The sequence below is a fragment of the Sorex fumeus genome, unplaced genomic scaffold (genome assembly GCF_029834395.1).
Source record: "Sorex fumeus unplaced genomic scaffold, SorFum_2.1 ptg000081l, whole genome shotgun sequence".
In the NCBI taxonomy this organism is placed as follows: Eukaryota; Metazoa; Chordata; class Mammalia; order Eulipotyphla; family Soricidae; genus Sorex; species Sorex fumeus.
In genome coordinates this window covers 8,397,186-8,417,404 of record NW_026606138.1, presented here as the reverse complement: position 1 = coordinate 8,417,404, position 20,219 = coordinate 8,397,186, and the positions used below count along the sequence as shown (strand labels likewise).

Sequence of the window (20,219 nt, the reverse complement as noted above, 5' to 3'; positions counted from 1 at the left end):
GGGTTGGGTCCTGACTCTGTGCTCAGGGATCACTTTTGGCAGGACTCAGGTATCTGTGGGGTGCCAGGGATTGAACTCAGATCGGCTGAAAGCAAGGAGGCGCCCTACCCACTGTACATAACTCCAGCCCCGCAGACATCAAGTTCTTAACCACACAACTTCACAGCAGCTAACAATGCCTTAGTACATGGGTTTGGACGCACCTGGTCCATATTTTAAACTCTCTGAAATCAGGCTGTGCTTTATCACTGATAGTACCTTAGACACTGGGAAATGAAACATATCAACATTTCAGTCCTTCCTGATTTTCTCCTCAAGAGCCTAAGAAGGAAAGGGGTCCTCACTTTGTTCCAACTTTACTTCAAAAGAAAAACACATGCCTGATACCGTTAATGTGGTGCTGAGGGGCAGCATCAGCCTCACTCAGTGTGTTCAATAACATAATACTTGCTCATTTATTATCTTTTAAATAATACTCATTAAAATATACTGTGTTCAAGAAAGCTTTATTCAAAATTATTATTGTTCATGTTTTGATTCCAAGCAATGCATTAGGTGATAAGGATAAAATGTCTGCGGGGCTGGAGTTCTGTACAGTGGGTAGAGCACTTCCTTGCTTCCAGCTGATCTGAGTTCAATGTCTGGCACCCCATAGACACCTGAGTCCTGCCAAAAGTGATCCCTGAACACCTATGTCTTCAAGGGATTGACCTAGTGTGGAAAGTGTAACTTACAAACAATGAAAATAAAAAGTAAAGACTATATTATATAGGCAAAGTGAATATTTCAACAATATTGTTAGATCTAATACATGAATAATGAATATTAAATATCTACTCATCTCTGTGTAATTTTCTCCTTCTTAAAACATTTGTTTCAGTGAATATCTTCCAGCTCCTTGGCTAATTCTTCTTCCTACACATTTAGTTATCATGGGACTATAATCTCTATCAATTAAAATTGTTTTAAAATAATGTTTCTTTTCTATCCATTTTGAGTTTTCATAAGGGTTTAATCTTGTTGAATTATTTCTAGATCTACTGAGATTATCATGTTTTTAATTCTTCCTTTAGTTAATGTGATATAACATATTAATTGATTTGAGATGTTGAGCCATTCTTATACTCCTGGAATGAATTCCACTTTATTGTGATGAATAACTCTTTTTAATTGAAAATTCAATTTGCTATTATCTTGTCGCTAATATGAAAATACAAAATTTGTTACGACAGAGCCTGGCAAGCTACCCGTGGCATATTTGATATGCCAAAAACTGTAACAATAACAGGTCTCATTCCCCTGACCCTGAAAGAGCCTCCAATATGGCAGCATTGGGAAAGAAGAAAGGAGAAGCTGCTAAAATCTCAGGGCTGGGACAAATGGAGACGTTACTGGTGCCTGCTCGAGTAAATCGATGAACAACGGGATGGCATAAGTAATTATTTTGTCAGTGTAAACATGTTCTATAATTTGTGTGTATGTAAAAAAAATTAAATAAACGGACTGGTTCTGTCATTCCTGAAGGTTGAGTTTGGAAACCAGTCAGAACTAGACAGGATGTGCTGAGTATGAACTAAGAGGAATTTAATTCTGGAGCACAAGCCATTATTCCCCCAACTCCTATCTTCCTCAGGACTGTCCTAGGAATTAGCTAGCAAGGCTGAAGGGAGGTTGGGACAACTGGAGCTGGTGGGACAAAGCTCTATGGCGACACCACGTGGACCTAAGGAGTGGGAGCATCTTTGAATGGGAGTCATATGAGACTTGGAAGCCCATTTTTGGGACATTGACAGGGTGACATGGAGGTTCTTCTAGCAGGACATGTGGTCTTTTTTGTGATAATATCAGTATCCTGTAACAAGTAGATTAAAATGTATGCAGGACATTACTATGTATCAAGTGTGTGGAGCAGATCATACAGATAGGGAAACAAAAATCATAAAGAAGGGTAGAAGCTTGCAGTGAGGTCTGGGGAGAAAGACTGGTACGTGTGCTCTGCATGTAGAAACCACAGATCTAACTGCTGCATCACACAGTTCCTCCAGTACCTCCAGTTGCTCCGCACACCCCAGAGAAACTGACATCATAAAATAGACAGCAAGCCTAGGAGAAACTGGCTCACACATCCAAGCGGTTCTGACTGTGAATCTCAACTTTTCCCAGGAAACACTTGCTTTACTAATGTGTGGTTGCTTAACACGCACTGCCAAGAAGAATTTTCAGGTTCCCCCAGAACTGTGATTTTTCCATAGGCCACAGGACAGAGAAGACCCCTTTGTCCTAACACAAGAAGAGCGAGCATTAGAGAAAGCTATCGGGGAGTGGGGGGTGTCACACCCAGAAATGCTCCGGGGTTACTCCTGGCTCTGCACTCAAACTACTTCTGGCGGTGCTGAGGGGACTATGTGAGATTCTGAAGACTGAACCCAGGCCAGCCATGTGCAAGGCAAACGCCCTACCTGCTGTATTAACTCTCTGGCCTGAATGTTATTTTCTATTGATAAACATCAAGCAAAGTCAGGAATAGAAAAGCCAGAACAGTGAATCTCCAATATTCCTTTCTAAGACACTACCACCATCCACAGCTTGCCTCACTCCGCCCATCTTTTACTTTCTGCATTGGGGAGTATTTTATTAAAGAATTGTGATTTGCAAAGTTACTGATAGTTGAGTTTCAGATGTACAATATTTTAGAACCAATCCTACCACCAGTGTCAGTTTCCCTCACCAGGATACAAGCCCCCACCCTGCAAGCACCCTTCCCCACTTTCCCTGCGCTTACAGGTGATTTCACTAGTACTATTTTAGTACCTTTCTTCCATGCCAGACTTCTTTTTCAAAAGAAGGAAGGGGAGAGATAGGAGGAGAAGGGTCATAAAGGAGGAGGTGGCAGATAGCTAATGGGATTGGTGCTAGTCTGTGATACTTAGAAATCTCTTGCTCTATGGGCTGGAGCGATAGCACAGCAGGTAGGGCCTTTGCCTTGCATGCAGCCGACCTGGGTTTGATTCCCAGCTTCCCATATGGTCCCCCGAGCACCGCCAGGAATAACCTCTGTGCATCCCCCCCCCTCCCCACAAATAAAGAAAAAAACAAAACCTTTTCAACCCAGACAACAATGCACATCCCAAGGCCTGCTCTAGGCCCAGCATATCAGCCATTTCCATCTTTGCTGCTAGATGGCGATGCTCCCCAGATTTTTCTGTTCCACTGTAGGTAGATGTGAGTCATGATGCATTTAATGGACAATGTGCTAGGGCTGGTTAGGTAAATAGGTTTTTGCTTTTCAGGCCCAACTATATATATTTTAAGGTGGAGAGGGTGTTGGGTTACACTCAGTGGTGCTCAGGGGTTACTTCTGACTCTGGGCTCAGGGATCACTCCTGTCATTGCTCAGGGGAGCATGCGCAGTGTTGGGGATTGAACCAGAGTCCGGTAATGCAAAGCTAGTGCCTTAAATCCTGTGCTATCATTCTGAGTCCCACCACATCCCTGAGGCACAAATAAACCTGAGGGTCAGAAAATCTACTCTTGTCATGGGTGTCAACGTGACATGCCTTGTCTCTGGAGCATGTATTCTCACACAATGAACCAGAAACCTTTTATTTGGAGGAAACATTTGCAGTTGGCCTGGAATGAGAGTGAAGTTCTTTATGGATCAGTTAGTTCTGTAACTTTCAGTGTCTCCTCAAAAGACTAGGACCCAGAGGGATGAGTGGCACCTAACATTGCCAAAGGCTGTCCATGAGAATGCAAGAACTGAAACATTAGCAGTGTCAGTCAACCAGGGCAGGCGGGTTCATTAACTTCCGGGTCATGATTGTAGACTCAGAGGTTTGTCCATCCTGGGCTTCAAACTTGATGTGTCTCCACAGCCAACCTGTCAGGATTGAGACTTTGAAAATCATCTCTTTTCCTAGAAAGATCTCTTAAGGTTAGAGGACACTGGATTTCATGGAGGGAGTTCAATGGTTCTCTGGGAAATAGTGAATGACAACATATTCAATTATTTGAAACAATACAAACGATTCACAAAGCATAGCCGGCAACTTGCAAAGCGGCAGCTGTGAATGGTGCTCTGGCTTCATGGCCCTCCTGTTAGCTGCACATTGGTCATGGCTCCCTGTGATTTATTTCCTGGCCCAAATAAGCCTAAGGAATCTGGGCTTGAGCCACGCGTCCCCCCCACCCCCCTTGTCCACCGACGATTCCCTTATCTGGGTGCTCTGTTACAATGATTGCTTTTGATCTCCCGACAATTCTGTACAGCGGAACCATCCCCTTCCTGCAAATGAGGACATTGACTCTTGAGCCACTGATGGATGGGCTTGTCCAGTTGGACTGGTGCAGGGTTCCATGGTAGAGTAGCTGACCTCTTTTCCTGTGTTCTGTCGCCAAATCATGATTACTATTGCAGGTAATTTTTTTTTCCCTCTGATAGATGACCCACTAGCTGGTCAGGCAGCCTTTATTCATTTCCAACTGACACCTGAAAGATGAATAATTGATTGTTTTCCCTTAGCAGGGCTGTAATGGGCTTTCCCTGAGCATCTGCATAAACTTCAGCTCACAGAATCGAAGAGCTCGTGCTTGCTCTGGCCCACACAAAGCCAGATTCACCTGCCGGGGTCTCTGGTTTGTGCCGAATCTGGTCTAGGAATACTGTGCCTCATTTTTTGGTTTGTTTGTTTCCGAAGAGCCAATCAGTCCATTGGAATAGCACTCCAGGCGACAACAGAGTTCCACAAACGTAGGTCAAGGCTAACAAGTCATAATCAGCACACGTAGCAGCCGCTTCTAAGCCAGCCTAGAATGGATGCTAACTAGAGCCACAGTGCTTCACCACCACTCAAGTGGAGCCCGACTTTGATAGCTCAGCAAATCCTTCCCTTGTCTGGACAATGTCCTGGGGGCAAAGATCAGAAATGAATACTCTCATGTTTTCACTTTGGACACAGCAACCAGCTCGCGACAGCTGGGGGGTTGAGAGCACACACGGTAGTGCTCAGGGGCTTCACTCTGTGCTTCAGTTCTATTTTGCAATGCCTGAGGATTGTTTGGGATGCCAGGCATCGACCAGGGAGCAAAGCAAGCCTGCAGAGCAAGAGCCTTACCTCCTGGGCCTCTCTCCACTCTAATTATATGCCTTTCTAAAGAGCGTGATGGTGGATGCTAACAGAGTGAGGTGATCAAAATCTAAGAAAGGAGGCACTAGCTTGTCTCACAAGCCTGCCCCTGGCCTAAGCCAGCCTGCGCTCTGCTAGTCTGCTTCACTTGCCTTTTCTATTGCTCAGGGCTCAGCCTCAGCAAAGGTGGCCAGCAACTGGGAGAAGAGAAATAAGATGCAAATGAGTTCTGTCTGGTAGAGATGCAAATGATTCCTAATCATTAGGAAAGATAACCTCAGAGGCATTGCCCTTATTTTCCTATAAATCATTGAGTAGATTTAATTTTCGCTTGGAAATCTTATTCCAGCAATCCTCACCCCTCCCCCCAGCAGTAACTAAGATACACAGAATGCTTCTTTACCTCCCCCTTGAACACACCATGTCATGCTGCTGTCACTCATTCCTAATGAGTTATTACATATTTTTTAACACAAGCTAATCAATCTTAAAAGAACTATGTTTTATAAAATCAAAGAGAAAAAGATTCGGGGTCAGAGCAATAGTATAGCGGACATGCATGCAGTCAACCCGGCTTCGATCTTCACACCCCACATGATCCCTTGAGCCTACCGGGAGTGATCTCTGAGCACAGAGCCAGGAGTAAGCCCTAAGCACAGCTGGGTGAGGCCAAAAAACAAACAAAATGATTATATTTTCTACCTTTTGAAAAGCAGTTTTGAGCAGAATCCTAGAGAAAAGCAGCTGATGTTAATGACATATTTGAAGACGTCAAGGCTGGGTGGGAGCTGCTCTCTTTGTCAAAGCATATAAGCTAACTCAACCCTGTTTTCATTGAGCGCGCGCGCACACACATACACACACACACACACACACACACACACACACACACTGTTATCCTATGCGCTGCCCTGGCTTTCCAGGGAGAGACGACTACATTTATCAGGTTCAGGAAATGACAAGCAATTCGACACACATGCATTTCTCTTTGTACACAGATTCTCTTTCTGCTGCCATCTCCATCTTTCCAGGCTCTAACACAGCAGGCTGAATCTTCTTGAATCTGGGATCCTGTGGTGATCTCTCCTTCTGGGGCAGCTCACCTTTCAATGGCCAAAGCAAGACTGCTGATTTCCTTAGGGAATATGCTACTTGGTTACAGGAGAGCCTGCCCCTTCTCTGCTAAGTGAGCAGCTGAGATCCAGCGGAGGACAGGGACTGGGACAATACTGCCTGCTTCTCTCTGACAACAAAGCCTGCACTCACTGACAGATCACTCCTCTCCTGAAGACACGCATGCTGGAGCTAGCAAGGAGTGACAGGAAACTCAACAGTTCATAGATCCAGGGTTTATAGTTTTAATTTCCAGAGAATTCCACAGTCAGGCAATTCTACCATCATGACGTGGAGGTCAAGCCTGGCATGCAGACTCACTTGGCCTTGTGTACCACCACCCCCAATATCCGGTGAAGAAAGAGAGATGAGCCTGAGAGACTTCCATTTCCTCTCTACTCCTCGTGCTGAGCCAGTTTCTAACTTAGGGAGAAATTTTCAAAAGAAGCTAATATTAAGCACCACAAATCAACTTCATTCTACCAAGATGACAGTCCTCTCTCAAAATATGTTAGTAGACTTAAGATATTTTTCCTTTCCTCCAACCAGAATGAGTTTGGTTGGGGGAAATGTTGAGGGTAGAAGAGGCAGTTGAAAACTTAAAGTTGTTCCTGGTGTGTGACTCAAATATTCAAGGTCATGCTAGTCACTATAGAAAAAAGTAGCCACTGGAAAATAAATTATTTTAAATGCCCTTCTGCAAAGAGATAAATAAACATACCTGTGTATAATGGAAAGGATTTAGTTTTATTAAAATAAAAAATGATGGGGAAAGGAAATGTCAATTTATTATTTTTAAAAGTGTAAATATTCAGAAAGTGGGGAAATTCCCACTCATAAAAATTAGTTTGCCTTAAAGTATGAAAGAAGTGAAGCTAGACTTCATCTGAGAAATAGATTAAGTGAACACCAAAGAATATTTAAACTTCAGAAGGGTAAGAGGGTTATCAATGAGCTGTAGCTAAAATCACAAGCAGGCTTCTTATCTGCTAAGAGAAAGGATCTGAGATAAGCTTGAATACAAATGAGAATTCATTTTAAAGATAAAAGTCAGAAGCTCCAGGGGCAAAGGTGCAACCTCATTTCCTCTTTACCCTGCCACTGAGCTGCTCTCACTGAAACAGAATCAGCAACACCGAAAGGACAGTCTCTCTCTTTTATTTATTTATTTATTTAATTTTTTTTTTTTGGCCAAATAATCTACTAAAAACATTACTAAAAATAGACTGTGGTTCCTGCTCACTTCTCAAAGTGCTGACCAGGCAGGTCTGGGTGGGACTTGGGGCCCTGCATTTTCACAAGCCCTCCCCCCACAAGAGGTCATGGCCAAGGTCTTGGGAAATGCAAAGGTTTGGTTGAGGCTCTCTAAAAACACAGTAAAATCAGTATGATGTAATCACAGTGGAAAAGAAAGTAGAACATATGAGTGCATTCTCCACATTTACACAGGAGTGCTGATGTAGGCAGGTAGACAGGGTGGGCCCCCTCCCGAGGCAATGACAAAAGCCAGCCCTGCAGAAAATAGGAAAACAGGAACTAAGGCTTGATAAGACCCTCACCTGGCTCCAGCAACAGACCCAAAGAAGCTCCTCTAGGAACAAAAGGCCAGGAAAGGAATTTCAAAGAAGACCATCACCACTCCCATCCTCCCTGGCAACCTCCTTAGCACCGGGACATTTACCTGGGAGGAAGCCCCACGTGGGGGCAGGTTGGAGGAACCCTATAAAGGCCACCTTGAACAAAGGAAGCGCGCGCATTTGCTGCCCGAGCCCATGTGCTGCTTGTGCCCACGTGGCCGAGCACATGTGGTGCCCGAGCACATGTGTCGCCCGCATCTCCCCTCTTGAGATGTGTACTTTCATGCTTTCGTGTCTAACTTTACTCTCTCACTCTCTCTCCCTCCCTCCATACCTAAAAATCCTCCAAATAAAATCTATTTACTTCACTGCTTGTCTACTCCTGAAATTCCTTTCTGCGAGGCGAGACAAGAACCCAGCAACCCTGGGTCCCGAGTGGCAGAGGCGGATGGGGAGAAAGTGACTGTCTTTCTCCTCCCCGCTTCATATAAGTCACCCGTGGGGCCCACCGACATCAGATGGCGACCACGAAGGGACAGATGCAGTGAAGAAATCCACGAAGAAGGAGGTAATCTGTGGAAAATCTGCTGTGGAGGTATGCTCCCTTGGAAATCTCTAGGGGGAAGGGGGAGGAATGTGATAACCTCTGTGTGAATGTGTGTGTGTGCATGAGCACCCTGATGGTCTCTGCAAAGAGGCACCCCTCCTTTGTTTGTCTTGGGTCATCGTCCACTATGGGAGGAATGGGAGGAAAGCCCAATAGTGTGAAGATTCTGGGAAACTAAAGCAGATCAATTTCCAGACAGAAAATCTCCCCAGTCTAACTAGAAAATCCTTTTCCCCAGCCTAACTAGAAAATCAGCTAGAGGTCATTTCAAATGCTAATGAAGGCAGTCCAGAGGTAAGGCAGAAAAGAAAAAAAGGGTAAAAGGCAGGTAAAGAAGCCTGAGAAAAGCAGAGAGCCAGAAAAGCAGGGAAGATGTAGCAAGCTGAGAGAAGGCAGAACTTTTTTCAAGGAGAGAGTTTTAAGACCGCAGCACTAGGTTAGGCTCGGGCACACAGCTGTGGGTCTGCCCGATGCCAGGTCCGCCCAGGGACGCCTGCGGTGGAAGCAGAGGCCATTGGTGGAGACGGTCCAAATCCAATGAACCTCTGAGAAGAGGCCAATTTAGAGGGGGGTTTGAGTCCCCTCGGCAGAGGCCAGGGTATACCGGGGTTAGAGTCCCCTTGGGAGAAGCCAAAGTGAAGGCCAATTCACGGGAGGTTAGAGTCCCCTCGGGAGAAGCCAGAGTAAAGGGGTTCGAGTCCCCTTGGATAGACCTGAAGAAAAGTTTTGCCAAGGAACCATCTTTTTCATAGATTATTGCTTGCAATTAGGAAATATGGGAAATTCTACATCAGTACCTAAACATTCTCCTATGGGTTGCTTATTAAAACTCCGGAGGAGCCTGAAGCTAGGAAAGCTTAAATAAGAAATGTCTTGTTGACCTCTGTAACACCACGTGGCCTGAGTATAAGTTAGAATATTGGGAAGGATATACAGTGAATGGCAGTTTGCATTACCAGATCATTTTGCAGTCAGATCTTTGCAGGTAACAAAAGAAATAGGATTATCAAAGCAGAAGAGGCAGGAAAATGCAAGATATGATACTAACTCCCTGCCTCAGAACTAGCTTTGACCAAAATATGCTAACATCTAACATCTGACCACCTTAGGTTTTAACATCTTTGTCATAGTTTATTTTGCCGGCTTATATCAACAAAAAGCGCTTTCTTGACCCATTCTGAACAAACAGGCGACTGACTGGTCAGGCTGGGAAACGGGGAGCACTGTTCCCAATCGGCCGACAGGGCTTCTTTGCCCTGGGGACTGCTTCTTCCTTTCTCAGTCCATCAGTTTTCTCCCTGCCATTTTTGAAGGGTCAGACCGGTCAACTGCAGATATGTGCACATGTACGTGTGGTGTTTTCGTCAGTTCACTGTTTGTGTCCGTCTGTCTGACTGTGTCTGTCTGTGTGTCTGTGTGGAACACTCGAGTGCTGGAACCAGGTTGAACTCAGAAGTACTAATTCTAGAGAAGTCAGTGAGTGATATGCAACCTAGGGATTTAAGAAGTGTAGTTGTTTCTGGAACTTGCTAGACAAGGTTTAAACGAAGATTTCTTATCAGAAAGTTACCTACAGAGAAAGCAGAATTCTCAATCAAAATTTCTTATTGGAAGAACATCAAAGGTTATTAACAGTTGAAATCCTTTTTGAACTTAAGAATCTTGTACTGTCTAGAAGAGCTATGGAACTAGAGCCTGAAATTAAAGGGAAATAGATCAGAGAAAGCAAGAACTTATCTTACAAGCCTCAGCTAACTTTTATGAAAAATTTGTAAGAGGCAGTTTCCCTTTTCTCACAGAAACCTAGCAGTTCTTAGATATGCAGATCTAGCCAGGCCTGATCTTTTGGGATGTAGATTCCAAGCCCTAGCAGACTGGTCTTTGGGATGCAAGCCCAAGTGCTCATAGCTTGTGAAAGTGCTTGTGAAAGGTTTCAGTTTGGTTTTGTATCTTCTTTCCCCAGGCCAAAATTGCTGGCCTGCAGATGTAAAGAAACAATGTATATTTTGCTGCCTCAAGGTTCTTTCTGTAACTCCTCTTGATGGTACCACTATATTGCAGAGGTACTATGATCTATATAAGGGAGATTTCAGGGCCCTCTGTGGGTCAGAGAACTTGGGAAGATGGGGCTGAGGACAGAAGCTGAGAGAACAAAGGAGCACGTGCTTGAGAGATCCTGGGGCCTCCATGACATACATCACTTCCATGTAATAAACTGCTGCTAAGACCAACCAGCCTGGTCCCCATTTCCTTCCTTCTCCTGCCCATCGCCATCCACCTCCCTGGAGTGGAGGAAACTACCTAACACCGGTGGTGGGAAAGATAGATTGTTGCCATCCTTTTTGTGTTTACACAGCAATTCAAGTATTTTCTTATGCTTTAATATCAAAGTTTGGTTAAAAAAAAAATCCAAAGGGCTTTTTCTGTGTCTGAAAGCATGTTTGTATTCTTGTGGAATTGTTAAAAGTACCTGTTGTAGAAAGCTCATGATTTTAAATAAGGTACAAGAACTATTGAAATGAAGTCAAAGGTTTTATCATGTTTTATATTAATTGGTGGTTCAAGGGTTTTATGCTGTTATATCAATGTATATATTTGTATCTGCATTGGATTAGAATATTTGACCTAGAATATCTTGTGAGTTGAAATAATGTGGTACATAAAAACAGGTTCATGTTTATTTTAAAATATGAGTCTCTAGAGTTATAAAGTTGGTTGCAAAACTTATCCTACCAGTGTTTGATTTGATCTCTGAGACTCTTGGTAACTAAAATTTCTAGAACTACTAAGAGTTATAAAATGGGTTCACCTCAGATGTCAGCCTTCTGTAATAGTTTCTGAGAATGGAGAATTGCATGGAAAATGTGGGAAATTTTACTATGTTGTTAATCAGCCTGTCTATTGCTTAAAAGTGCATGCTATTATTATGATAACTTTATTTCATGCCAAGTTTTGTCTCCAGGTATCAACCTAGTCCTGACCTTCAGAGAGCTTTGTCCTCAAGTGTGAAATCCTTTGTTTCGTGGCAATCTATGAGTGTTTTAATCTTTATATCTGTGTTTTCCTAGAAATCAGAATTTTAAGATGTCTCCTGGTTAATTTCTCATGTAAAGTGATCTTTTGCCCAGTGGATATACCTTGTAAAAGCTTTAATTGTGAGCATTTTTAAGGCATTTTGAATATCTATGGAACTGATCTAATGCTTTTGAAATAGCACTGCAGAGAACAGTTTTGTCATGTTAAGTGAGATGGTTTTGAAACGAGATGAAGGAAAGTTACAGGACAGAATGAATGTTAAGGAATGTGCAGAAGGTTTGAGGTTGTTTTAAAGAAAAGGAACTGGTCAAATTGTTTATAAGAAACTCCTTAAATCACATGCAGAATTATTCTAGTACCTTTTTGTAAGATCTATGGGAAAGATACTGGACGGATTATCCGGACTCCTGTTATAGTGCTCTTAGATATTTGAACTTTTCAAAAATTGCAGGAAATCAAGAGTTTTTGACATGGGATTAAATTAATTAGACATGTTAAACTGTACGCTGGACTCCTGGTACAGTGCTCTTATTAATGAGAAGTTAAAGTTTTTCCATGTGGGATTGAAAACATGTTAAACGGTATGCTTTATCTCTACAGATTTTAGCTTCTCTGACTAGGACCCACAGCAAACGGGTGTATTCCATCTCTTTGAGTAAAGTGAAATGCTTGCTTTTCTCTTCTTTTGTACCTTCAGTATGTTTTTGATATTTCATGGCACTATGTTGGTTTGCATAAATCCAGATAAGTCTTTCCTCTCTGTAATAGGGTCTACCCCTCATGCAGACTGGAAAAACCAACTATGGGACCCCAAAGCCCTCTTCCAGGGAACAGTCAGGGGATCTGTCTAAATGACAGGAGCAGGGATTTAACAGGTACTGTTTTCAAGTACCCTACAAACCTCAGGGCGACCCTAGAGGCAGGCCGGCTTGAGGAAAGATGTGGAAATCTCTAGGACTCTGCAATGACTAACTCAGTCTGGGCCTATTCTCGGCGTCAAGGAAAAACCTGGAAATCAGGATTTCTCCCAGCCCTGAAGAAGGGATGGGATGGACTTCTTTCTGCCAGGACATCTCTGTGGAAAACGAGGCCCAAAGCTACATCCAGCTCAACCTGAAGGCTTGAGGCCATCAATCCAGTTCATCGTGGGACATCTTCTGGCCAGGCCTGGGTAGCTCTGACGTGCCAGATAAGATTAATGCCACTATTGGTGTGTCTCCTGTCTTTAGCCAATCCCCAGGACTTCTCAGTAAATAATGGGGTATCCCAAATGGAGAGTTCTCTAATCTTACTGTGCTTATGCAAAGGAACAAGCCAGGTTTGTTAAGCTATCTTGCAAAGTTTTAAAATGAAGGTGGAGAGAAAACCATGTTTCTGCAACTCGTTTTTTTGTAAGAACCAGATTCTAATTCTACAGAGGTGATTGAATAAATGTATTTAATCTTGATCTAAAAGGTACCCCTCATTGGGAAATTTAGATAAAACTTGGTTTACTGACTATAGGTAAACAGCCTAATGTATAAAGGAACTCAATGTTATGCATGCTGTCACTAGTTCGATCAGAGCTTTACTAGGGTGAAGCTCATCTCAAAGTGCAGAATTGCTTTCCCCCAGTCTGTGAATTGGCCAAAGTGTCAAGAAAGGGCATCTAAGCTGGTTAAGTTAGAATGGATTAATAGCTTGTTCTAAAATACTGTGAATTTTCTTTCTATACTTTTTGTATTGAATCTCATTTTCTGTGAACAGTTGTTTGGAGAGAACAAGGATGTTAACAGCTCTTAATTTTTGTTGCATCATGGGATTAACACCAGAGAATATTTCCTCTAAGCCAGAATGCTCTGCAGAAGAGGAACGATGGACATTGGAGGTTTCCAAAAGGAAGTTGATGGATTTACCCAACAAGGAAAGTTACTAACTCCTGGACCTATGCAGTGGAATATTAAAGGGTCATGCTTTAACACTAGTGAAAACCATCTTCCATGGGAAGGAACTGAACAGGAAGTAAGGCAGATGTAACTCAGACCTGTGCTTTCTGTGCCATTAATGAACCTCCTCTCCTAACACCTGTTCAGCATCAAGGAACTTAGAGGATGATCAGCAGCTTGACCTTATGCAAATGATCAAATGCTCATATGTTCAAGGTATAAATATCTATTGGTTCTTATTGATAGCTTCAGTGTATGGGCAGAAGCTTTTCCAATCTGCACTGAGAAAGCCAGAGAATGGCTTGGTGTTTCTGTGTCCAGTAGAAAAATCTGGACACAGGAAGTCATTTTTCTATCAGCCAAACCTGTGGGTAGAGTTATTCCTTTCCATTATTTTAATGATAGATATGGGTATGGCATTATGTTGCTTTGGTTTCTGTTGCTTTAACTCTTGTTTTTTTTAAGACAGCAAACAACATTGTCCTCACTGGGTCAGAAAGGAACTTCTAATCCTTCAGGGTCTAACCATTTCAAAGTGATATCCCTCAGTCTAATCCATCTGATCTTTTCTTTCAGATAACTTCAGGAACCCAACCAATTCATTGCCTGGGGCCCATTATAAACTAAGGTAGTTTGAGATTTCCCCCTTTCACAGGCAGGGTCTGCGCCCCTTGTCAGCATGAAGCAGCTTCAGAAGATAGACCACCGACCAATTTCCCCTTAAAGATTTAAGGTGGTGAAATCTCTAGGGGGGATATGATGTAGGCAGGTAGACAGGGTGGGCCCCCTCCCGAGGCAATGACAAAAGCCAGCCCTGCAGAAAATAGGAAAACAGGAACTAAGGCTTGATAAGACCCTCACCTGGCTCCAGCAACAGACCCAAAGAAGCTCCTCTAGGAACAAAAGGCCAGGAAAGGAATTTCAAAGAAGACCATCACCACTCCCATCCTCCCTGGCAACCTCCTTAGCACCGGGACATTTACCTGGGAGGAAGCCCCACGTGGGGGCAGGTTGGAGGAACCCTATAAAGGCCACCTTGAACAAAGGAAGCGCGCGCATTTGCTGCCCGAGCCCATGTGCTGCTTGTGCCCACGTGGCCGAGCACATGTGGTGCCCGAGCACATGTGTCGCCCGCATCTCCCCTCTTGAGATGTGTACTTTCATGCTTTCGTGTCTAACTTTACTCTCTCACTCTCTCTCCCTCCCTCCATACCTAAAAATCCTCCAAATAAAATCTATTTACTTCACTGCTTGTCTACTCCTGAAATTCCTTTCTGCGAGGCGAGACAAGAACCCAGCAACCCTGGGTCCCGAGTGGCAGAGGCGGATGGGGAGAAAGTGACTGTCTTTCTCCTCCCCGCTTCATATAAGTCACCCGTGGGGCCCACCGACATCAGTGCGAGTATATGGAAGTTGAAGATGAAGTCAAAGGAGTTCTGGACTGTGCCAGGAAATTAGAGCGGCAGTGGCTTAAGGCAGAGCTTAAGAAATGCATCGAGGAGCTGGAGCAATAGCACAACCAGTAGGGTGTTTGCCTTGCACGCTGCCGACCTGAGTTCGATTCCCAGCATCCCATATGGTCCCCTGAGCACCATCAGGGGTAATTCCTGAGTCAGAGCCAAGAGTAACCCCTGTGCATCGCCAGGTGTGACCCATAAAGCAAAAAAAAAGCAACTAGTGCTCACTGCCATAAACACCTTACCTTCCTTACAGATGATTTTTGAATTAGTTTTTGGTTGTTGAGTGATCAGAAACATTTTACTGTTGCAATTTTTTTTTTTTTTGCCATTCTCACCTTCAGTTAAGAGACCCCATGGTGGGGGCTGGAGTGACAGCTCAGCGGGTAGGGCATTTGCCTTGCACTCGGCCAACCTGAGTTCGATTCCCAGCATCTCATAGGGTCCCCCTGATGTAGGCAGGTAGATAGGGAAAGGCCCTTTGCAATGGAAGAAGAATTCTAGGAATAACCCAACTTGTGGATACAGAAAACAAAGGCCTGATAAGACTATCCGCAGACCCTCAGGATATAGGTCTCCCCATGAAATTCCTCTTTCTGGACCTCCCTAGTAACCTCCTTAGCAACGAACTTTTACCTGGAAAGAAGCCCCACGTCGGGGGCAGGTTGGAGAAACCCTATAAAGGCCACCTGGAACAAAGGAAGGGTGCGCATATGCTGCCTGAGCCCATGTGTGCTTACGTCCACGTGGCTGAGCACATGTGGTGCCCGAGCACATGTGTTGCCCGCATCTCCCCTCTTGAGATGTATACTTTCATGCTTTCGTGTCTAACTTTACTCTCTCACTCTCTCTCCCTCCCTCCATACCTAAAAAGCCTCCAAATAAAACCTGTTACTTCACTGCTCGTCTACTCCTGAAATTCCTTTCTGTGAGGTGAGACAAGAACCCAGCAACCCTGGGTCCTGAGTGGCAGAGGCGGGTGGGGAGAAAGTGACTGTCTTTCTCCTCCCTGCTTCACATAAGTCACCCGTGGGGCCCACCGACATCAGATGGCGACCACGAAGGGACTCAGGACCCACCGACATCACCCCGAGCACTTCCAGGAGTGATTCCTGAGTGCAGAGCCAAGAGTAACCCCTGTGCATCGTCGGGGGTGAGCAAAGAAAGAAAGAAAGAAAGAAAGAAAGATCACGGTGTTGTACCCTCAGTTTAAGAAGGAAGCCAGGGCTGAAGGAGACAGAAGCATCTCCCTGGCCCCCCAGCTCACCTGCCTACTACTAATTTCCAATCCTGAACTCCAGCTCCTACTGCAGCTCCATCACGGCCCCAAAAGAAGTGAAGCTTCAGCTCTCTGTCCTCAAGTCAGGAAGGACAAGCAGCTTTGGGGGACCAGGAAGAAAAGTGGAGAGCTTGTTGGCACCCAGCAGAGCTCAGAGACAACAGATCTCACAAAATAGACTCAAACCAGTGAAAATTGTGGACCGAGCTTGGGATGTTCAGATCTGAAGGGTGAGAGAGAAGAGCCAGGAGGACTGGGTGGACATTGAGGGGCAAACAATGGAGAGGAAGCTGAACCCCAACCGTCACCCACAACCGGAAGATAAATTCTGGCTTGATACTGTCTGTGGGAAATGAGGTTAGTAACCCATTACCAGATGGAGCTGTTTGGGCTTTCTGCTTTCCTCTCCGGAATGAGGCTAGGTCTTGGTTCACTAATTAATTTCCTCCTCCTCCAGATGCTCGGAAGAGAGCTTGCTTGGAAGAGCCATGGGAGACAGGAAGAGTCAGGTAGCAGAAGCTCTTTGACTCCATCCAGCCTCTCCACGCTAGTCCCTGCATTCCTGTGAGAATCCCTTCGTGTAAGGTCCGTCCAGGGGGCCTGGAGAACTGAAACCAGCCCTCTCTCCTCCCGCAGAGTGGCACTCACACTTTGGGCCTGGAATAATGAACTGGGGCAGAGAGGTTTATCTAACTATTGGCCCTCTTTTTATCCCACCACTCCAAGGAGTGACTTTTACTACTTTTTACAAAGATTTAGTATGGGCCAATACACCCCATGCTCCTTGTGCATCTGTGTGGCAGGTAATCCTCTGGGAAGGAAAAAGAAAGGCTAGCAGAGATGTGGGCATCAACTGCCTTAGGCTCTCCACCTCATCAGGTCTTAGGCTCCTCTGCCATGTTGTCACTTAACCAGATCATTCTAGGTGTCTAATACTGCCACGTACACCTTTGACTTTTGAGAGTCGTGATTTGTTTGGGTTCAATTCAGCAAAAAGGTGAAGCTCTTTGGGAAATGCACTTATGGCCACCAGTGAGGGGCAATTATAGAGGTGAAGGAGGGAAAAAGAATCATCCTATTTTTTTTTCCTGCTTTTTGGGTCATACCCAGCAATGCACAGGGGTTACTCCTGGCTCATGCACTCATGAATTACTCCTGGCAGTGCTCGGGGGACCATATGGGATGCTGGGAATCGAACCCGGGTCAGCTGCATGCAAGGCAAATGCCTTACCCACTGTGTTATCACTCCAGCCTCTCATCCTATGTTTAAGGTCAAGTTTTTCCATTAGTGTCTGGGACCTCATGACCTCCAGAATCAGGTACCATCACATAAAAGTGCTGGACAGTTTCATCACCATCATTTACGGAGTTCAGAAGTGGTTGAAGCCTTTTGTTTTTCACCTTAAGCGGAATCTATTTTCAGCACAGTCATCTTTGTGTTTTAAACCTTTGCACATTCGACCCACTGCCGTGATCTTCTCTACAGGCTGTCATTGTGGGAGGAATAGGGAGACAGGGAGCTTGCATCGGTGGGCCAGTAAGATTCTTCTTTTGAAGATACCACTTCATTCTAGAGTAAAAAATAACTATTTCCTACAGGCCATCTCCTGAATCCCAGAGAAGCAGATAATGATGACCCGCTACAAAGGGCAATTGTGAGGTCGATCATGAAGAACAGAGCACCTAGCAGGTGCCCAGTAATCTGCCACTATCCTTTCCCTTTGGAGCTGGCAGAGGGTAGGTTATGAAGTTTGCGCCTATCAGCTCCAGAGTTTTAGAGGGGAGGGAAAGCAGTATTCTTGGACACCTGTCATCTGGGGAAGGCCCAGCAGACTTAACATTGGCTCTGCAGATTCTGCAAAATCACCTTGGGAGTCCTTACAGCTGCCTGCCGGTGTTGTCAATTAGCTTACTCAGGTACATGACCAACACAAAGATTGGTGCTTACTAACGAGACACAGCAATTCCAGGTAACTGGATAAACAAACTAATTGTGGTAGTGCGCGAGACCTGGGCCTTCACCTTAAAATGTCAGAGACTGCTTTTCCATGAAGTCTGTAATTCCTTCTAGGCACTGGTGGATCATGTTGGAGTATTTGCATGTCCTCGGTACCCTACAATCTTTGAGGTTCTTTTTATATACGTCTTTTTTTTGTGTTTGGGATACCTTGTCATTCTCCATCCCTCTTGAAGGGTCAACAGGTACTTCTAGGAAATCTTTTCTGTCTTCTTTCTTGGTGAGGGTCTTGGCTTATTGCCCATCTTACTCCATGATCTTTTCTCTGTTTCCAAGTCTGGATATCCATTAGACTATATGCTCCCTGAGGTTCACACTACTCTGTTTTTTTTTTTTTGTTTTTTTTTTTTTTGCTTTTGGGTCACATCAAGTGGTGCTCAGGGTTTACTCCTGACTCTGCTTAGGAATTAATCCTAGTGGTGCTTGAGGGACCATATGTGGTATCAGGAATCAAGCCAGTGTTGGCTGCATGCAAAGCAAGTGCTTTAGTCCTTGTATCATCTCTTTTGTCCTCACAATGATGGTTGTTTTAAGTGAACAAATACTTGATAGGTTTATTAAGTAAATGAGTAAGTTGTTAAAGAATGAACCCATAAACGGAATACCACATTCAGAATCCAACTTCCTCCCCACTCCTTTCCTTCATCACATCTTCTGTCAACTGCAAATATACTGCTAGTGTTAATAGGTGCTGAGACCAGGAAGTCTTGAGACAATGAAGTCTTGACACCAACTTCTTTTTACTCTTTGGACAATCAATCTCTATTTTATAGATTACTAACTACAGAGAATTTTAGCTCTCATGCAAAGTGGGGTGAGATGAGACTTATTACCTAGACACTATTAACTGAAAAATAAAGCATTAATCCTACAAATATAAGCCAAAGATCTCTTCCTCTTATGGCTCTCCTTGGTCCAGGGGTGTGTGTATATATATATATATATATATATATATATATATGTATGTATATATATATATAATTTCCTTAACATATGTCTGATTTAAATTCTGCTAGAAACTGGAATTCAGTTCCATTGACAATGGAAAAGTTTTCTACCATAACTACCATAACTAGGCAACTATTGTAGATTGAGAAGGAACACAACTAGGGCTTATCCCAGTCCTGACCCAAGATATCTAAATTGCGTCTCAAAGAACTCACATCCCCTTTAGTAACACAGTAACACGGCCATCTGCTGATGAATCATGATTAAGAATAAAGGCTTCCCCCGTTCATTCCAAAAGTCTGTTGTGGTGAAGCAGTGAGTGCATGGCATTTGGGAAATGCATCCCCTTCCCGATGACGGTCTGGATAATAAGCCAACTCTTTGAAGCTCCAGATGATGCCGGAACCTCAAACTTTTTATAAGATTTTGACAGTAAATATCTACTTGATAAAGTCACTGACTGAAAGACAATCTTTCTTTTTTCGGGGTGGGGAAATCATCTCCCAAAGACCATGTTTCCAACGTCTCAGAATGGCTGCAGGACTTGGCTTCCCTCACTGGCCACACCCACAGGGGAACATTATCACCAAGCTTGCACCCTCACTCTTGCAGTGGGAAAGGGAACCCCCAGGGCAAGAGAAGAACGCTTCTGACCTTGTGCAGCTCCACAGGAGTTGGGGACATGATCTCCTTTATTTCCTGTTTCATTTTTCTCAGAGGCACAGACTTCCGGCCCACATCTGAGGGCAGGGTGTTGCTCCGAGTTGTTTGGCTGTAGTGTGGCCGAGAGCTGCTCCGTTCTTGAAAGCTGGCCTGTCGCCCCAGCTGACTGCGAGGTGTTGGGGCCTCGTGATTCAAACTCATCGTGCTCCCCGACATAATTGTTGCCTGTGGCATCGACAATTTTCAGAAACAATTAAGGCCAAGACTAAAAATGAGGGTTGGTTGCTCAACATTAAGCACATTTCTCGTTCTACCCAGTCAAAATACAGTCTCTTCGGGGCATAACCAAAGGCTGGAGAATGGACGTACTAATTGAACTATGAAAGTCTGGGGGAATGTTTTGCAAGTGACATTTATAATGTGCATCTTAAATCCAATTTAAGTACTTAAGCCTTGGAGTTTATTTAATCA

At 44.2% G+C, this 20,219-nt stretch overlaps 1 protein-coding gene across 12 annotated transcripts in view; it reads right to left on the bottom strand.

Annotated features, from left to right (window-relative positions):
- GRIP1 (glutamate receptor interacting protein 1) overlaps positions 1–20,219 on the bottom strand; it is a 798,871-nt gene that overhangs the window by 3,535 nt on the left and 775,117 nt on the right. For all 12 annotated transcript variants that reach the window (XM_056130719.1, XM_056130715.1, XM_056130718.1 and 9 more), the window contains one exon: positions 19,740–19,973. In XM_056130719.1, the coding sequence (XP_055986694.1) occupies positions 19,740–19,973 (234 nt within the window). The remainder of the gene's footprint in view (positions 1–19,739; positions 19,974–20,219) is intronic.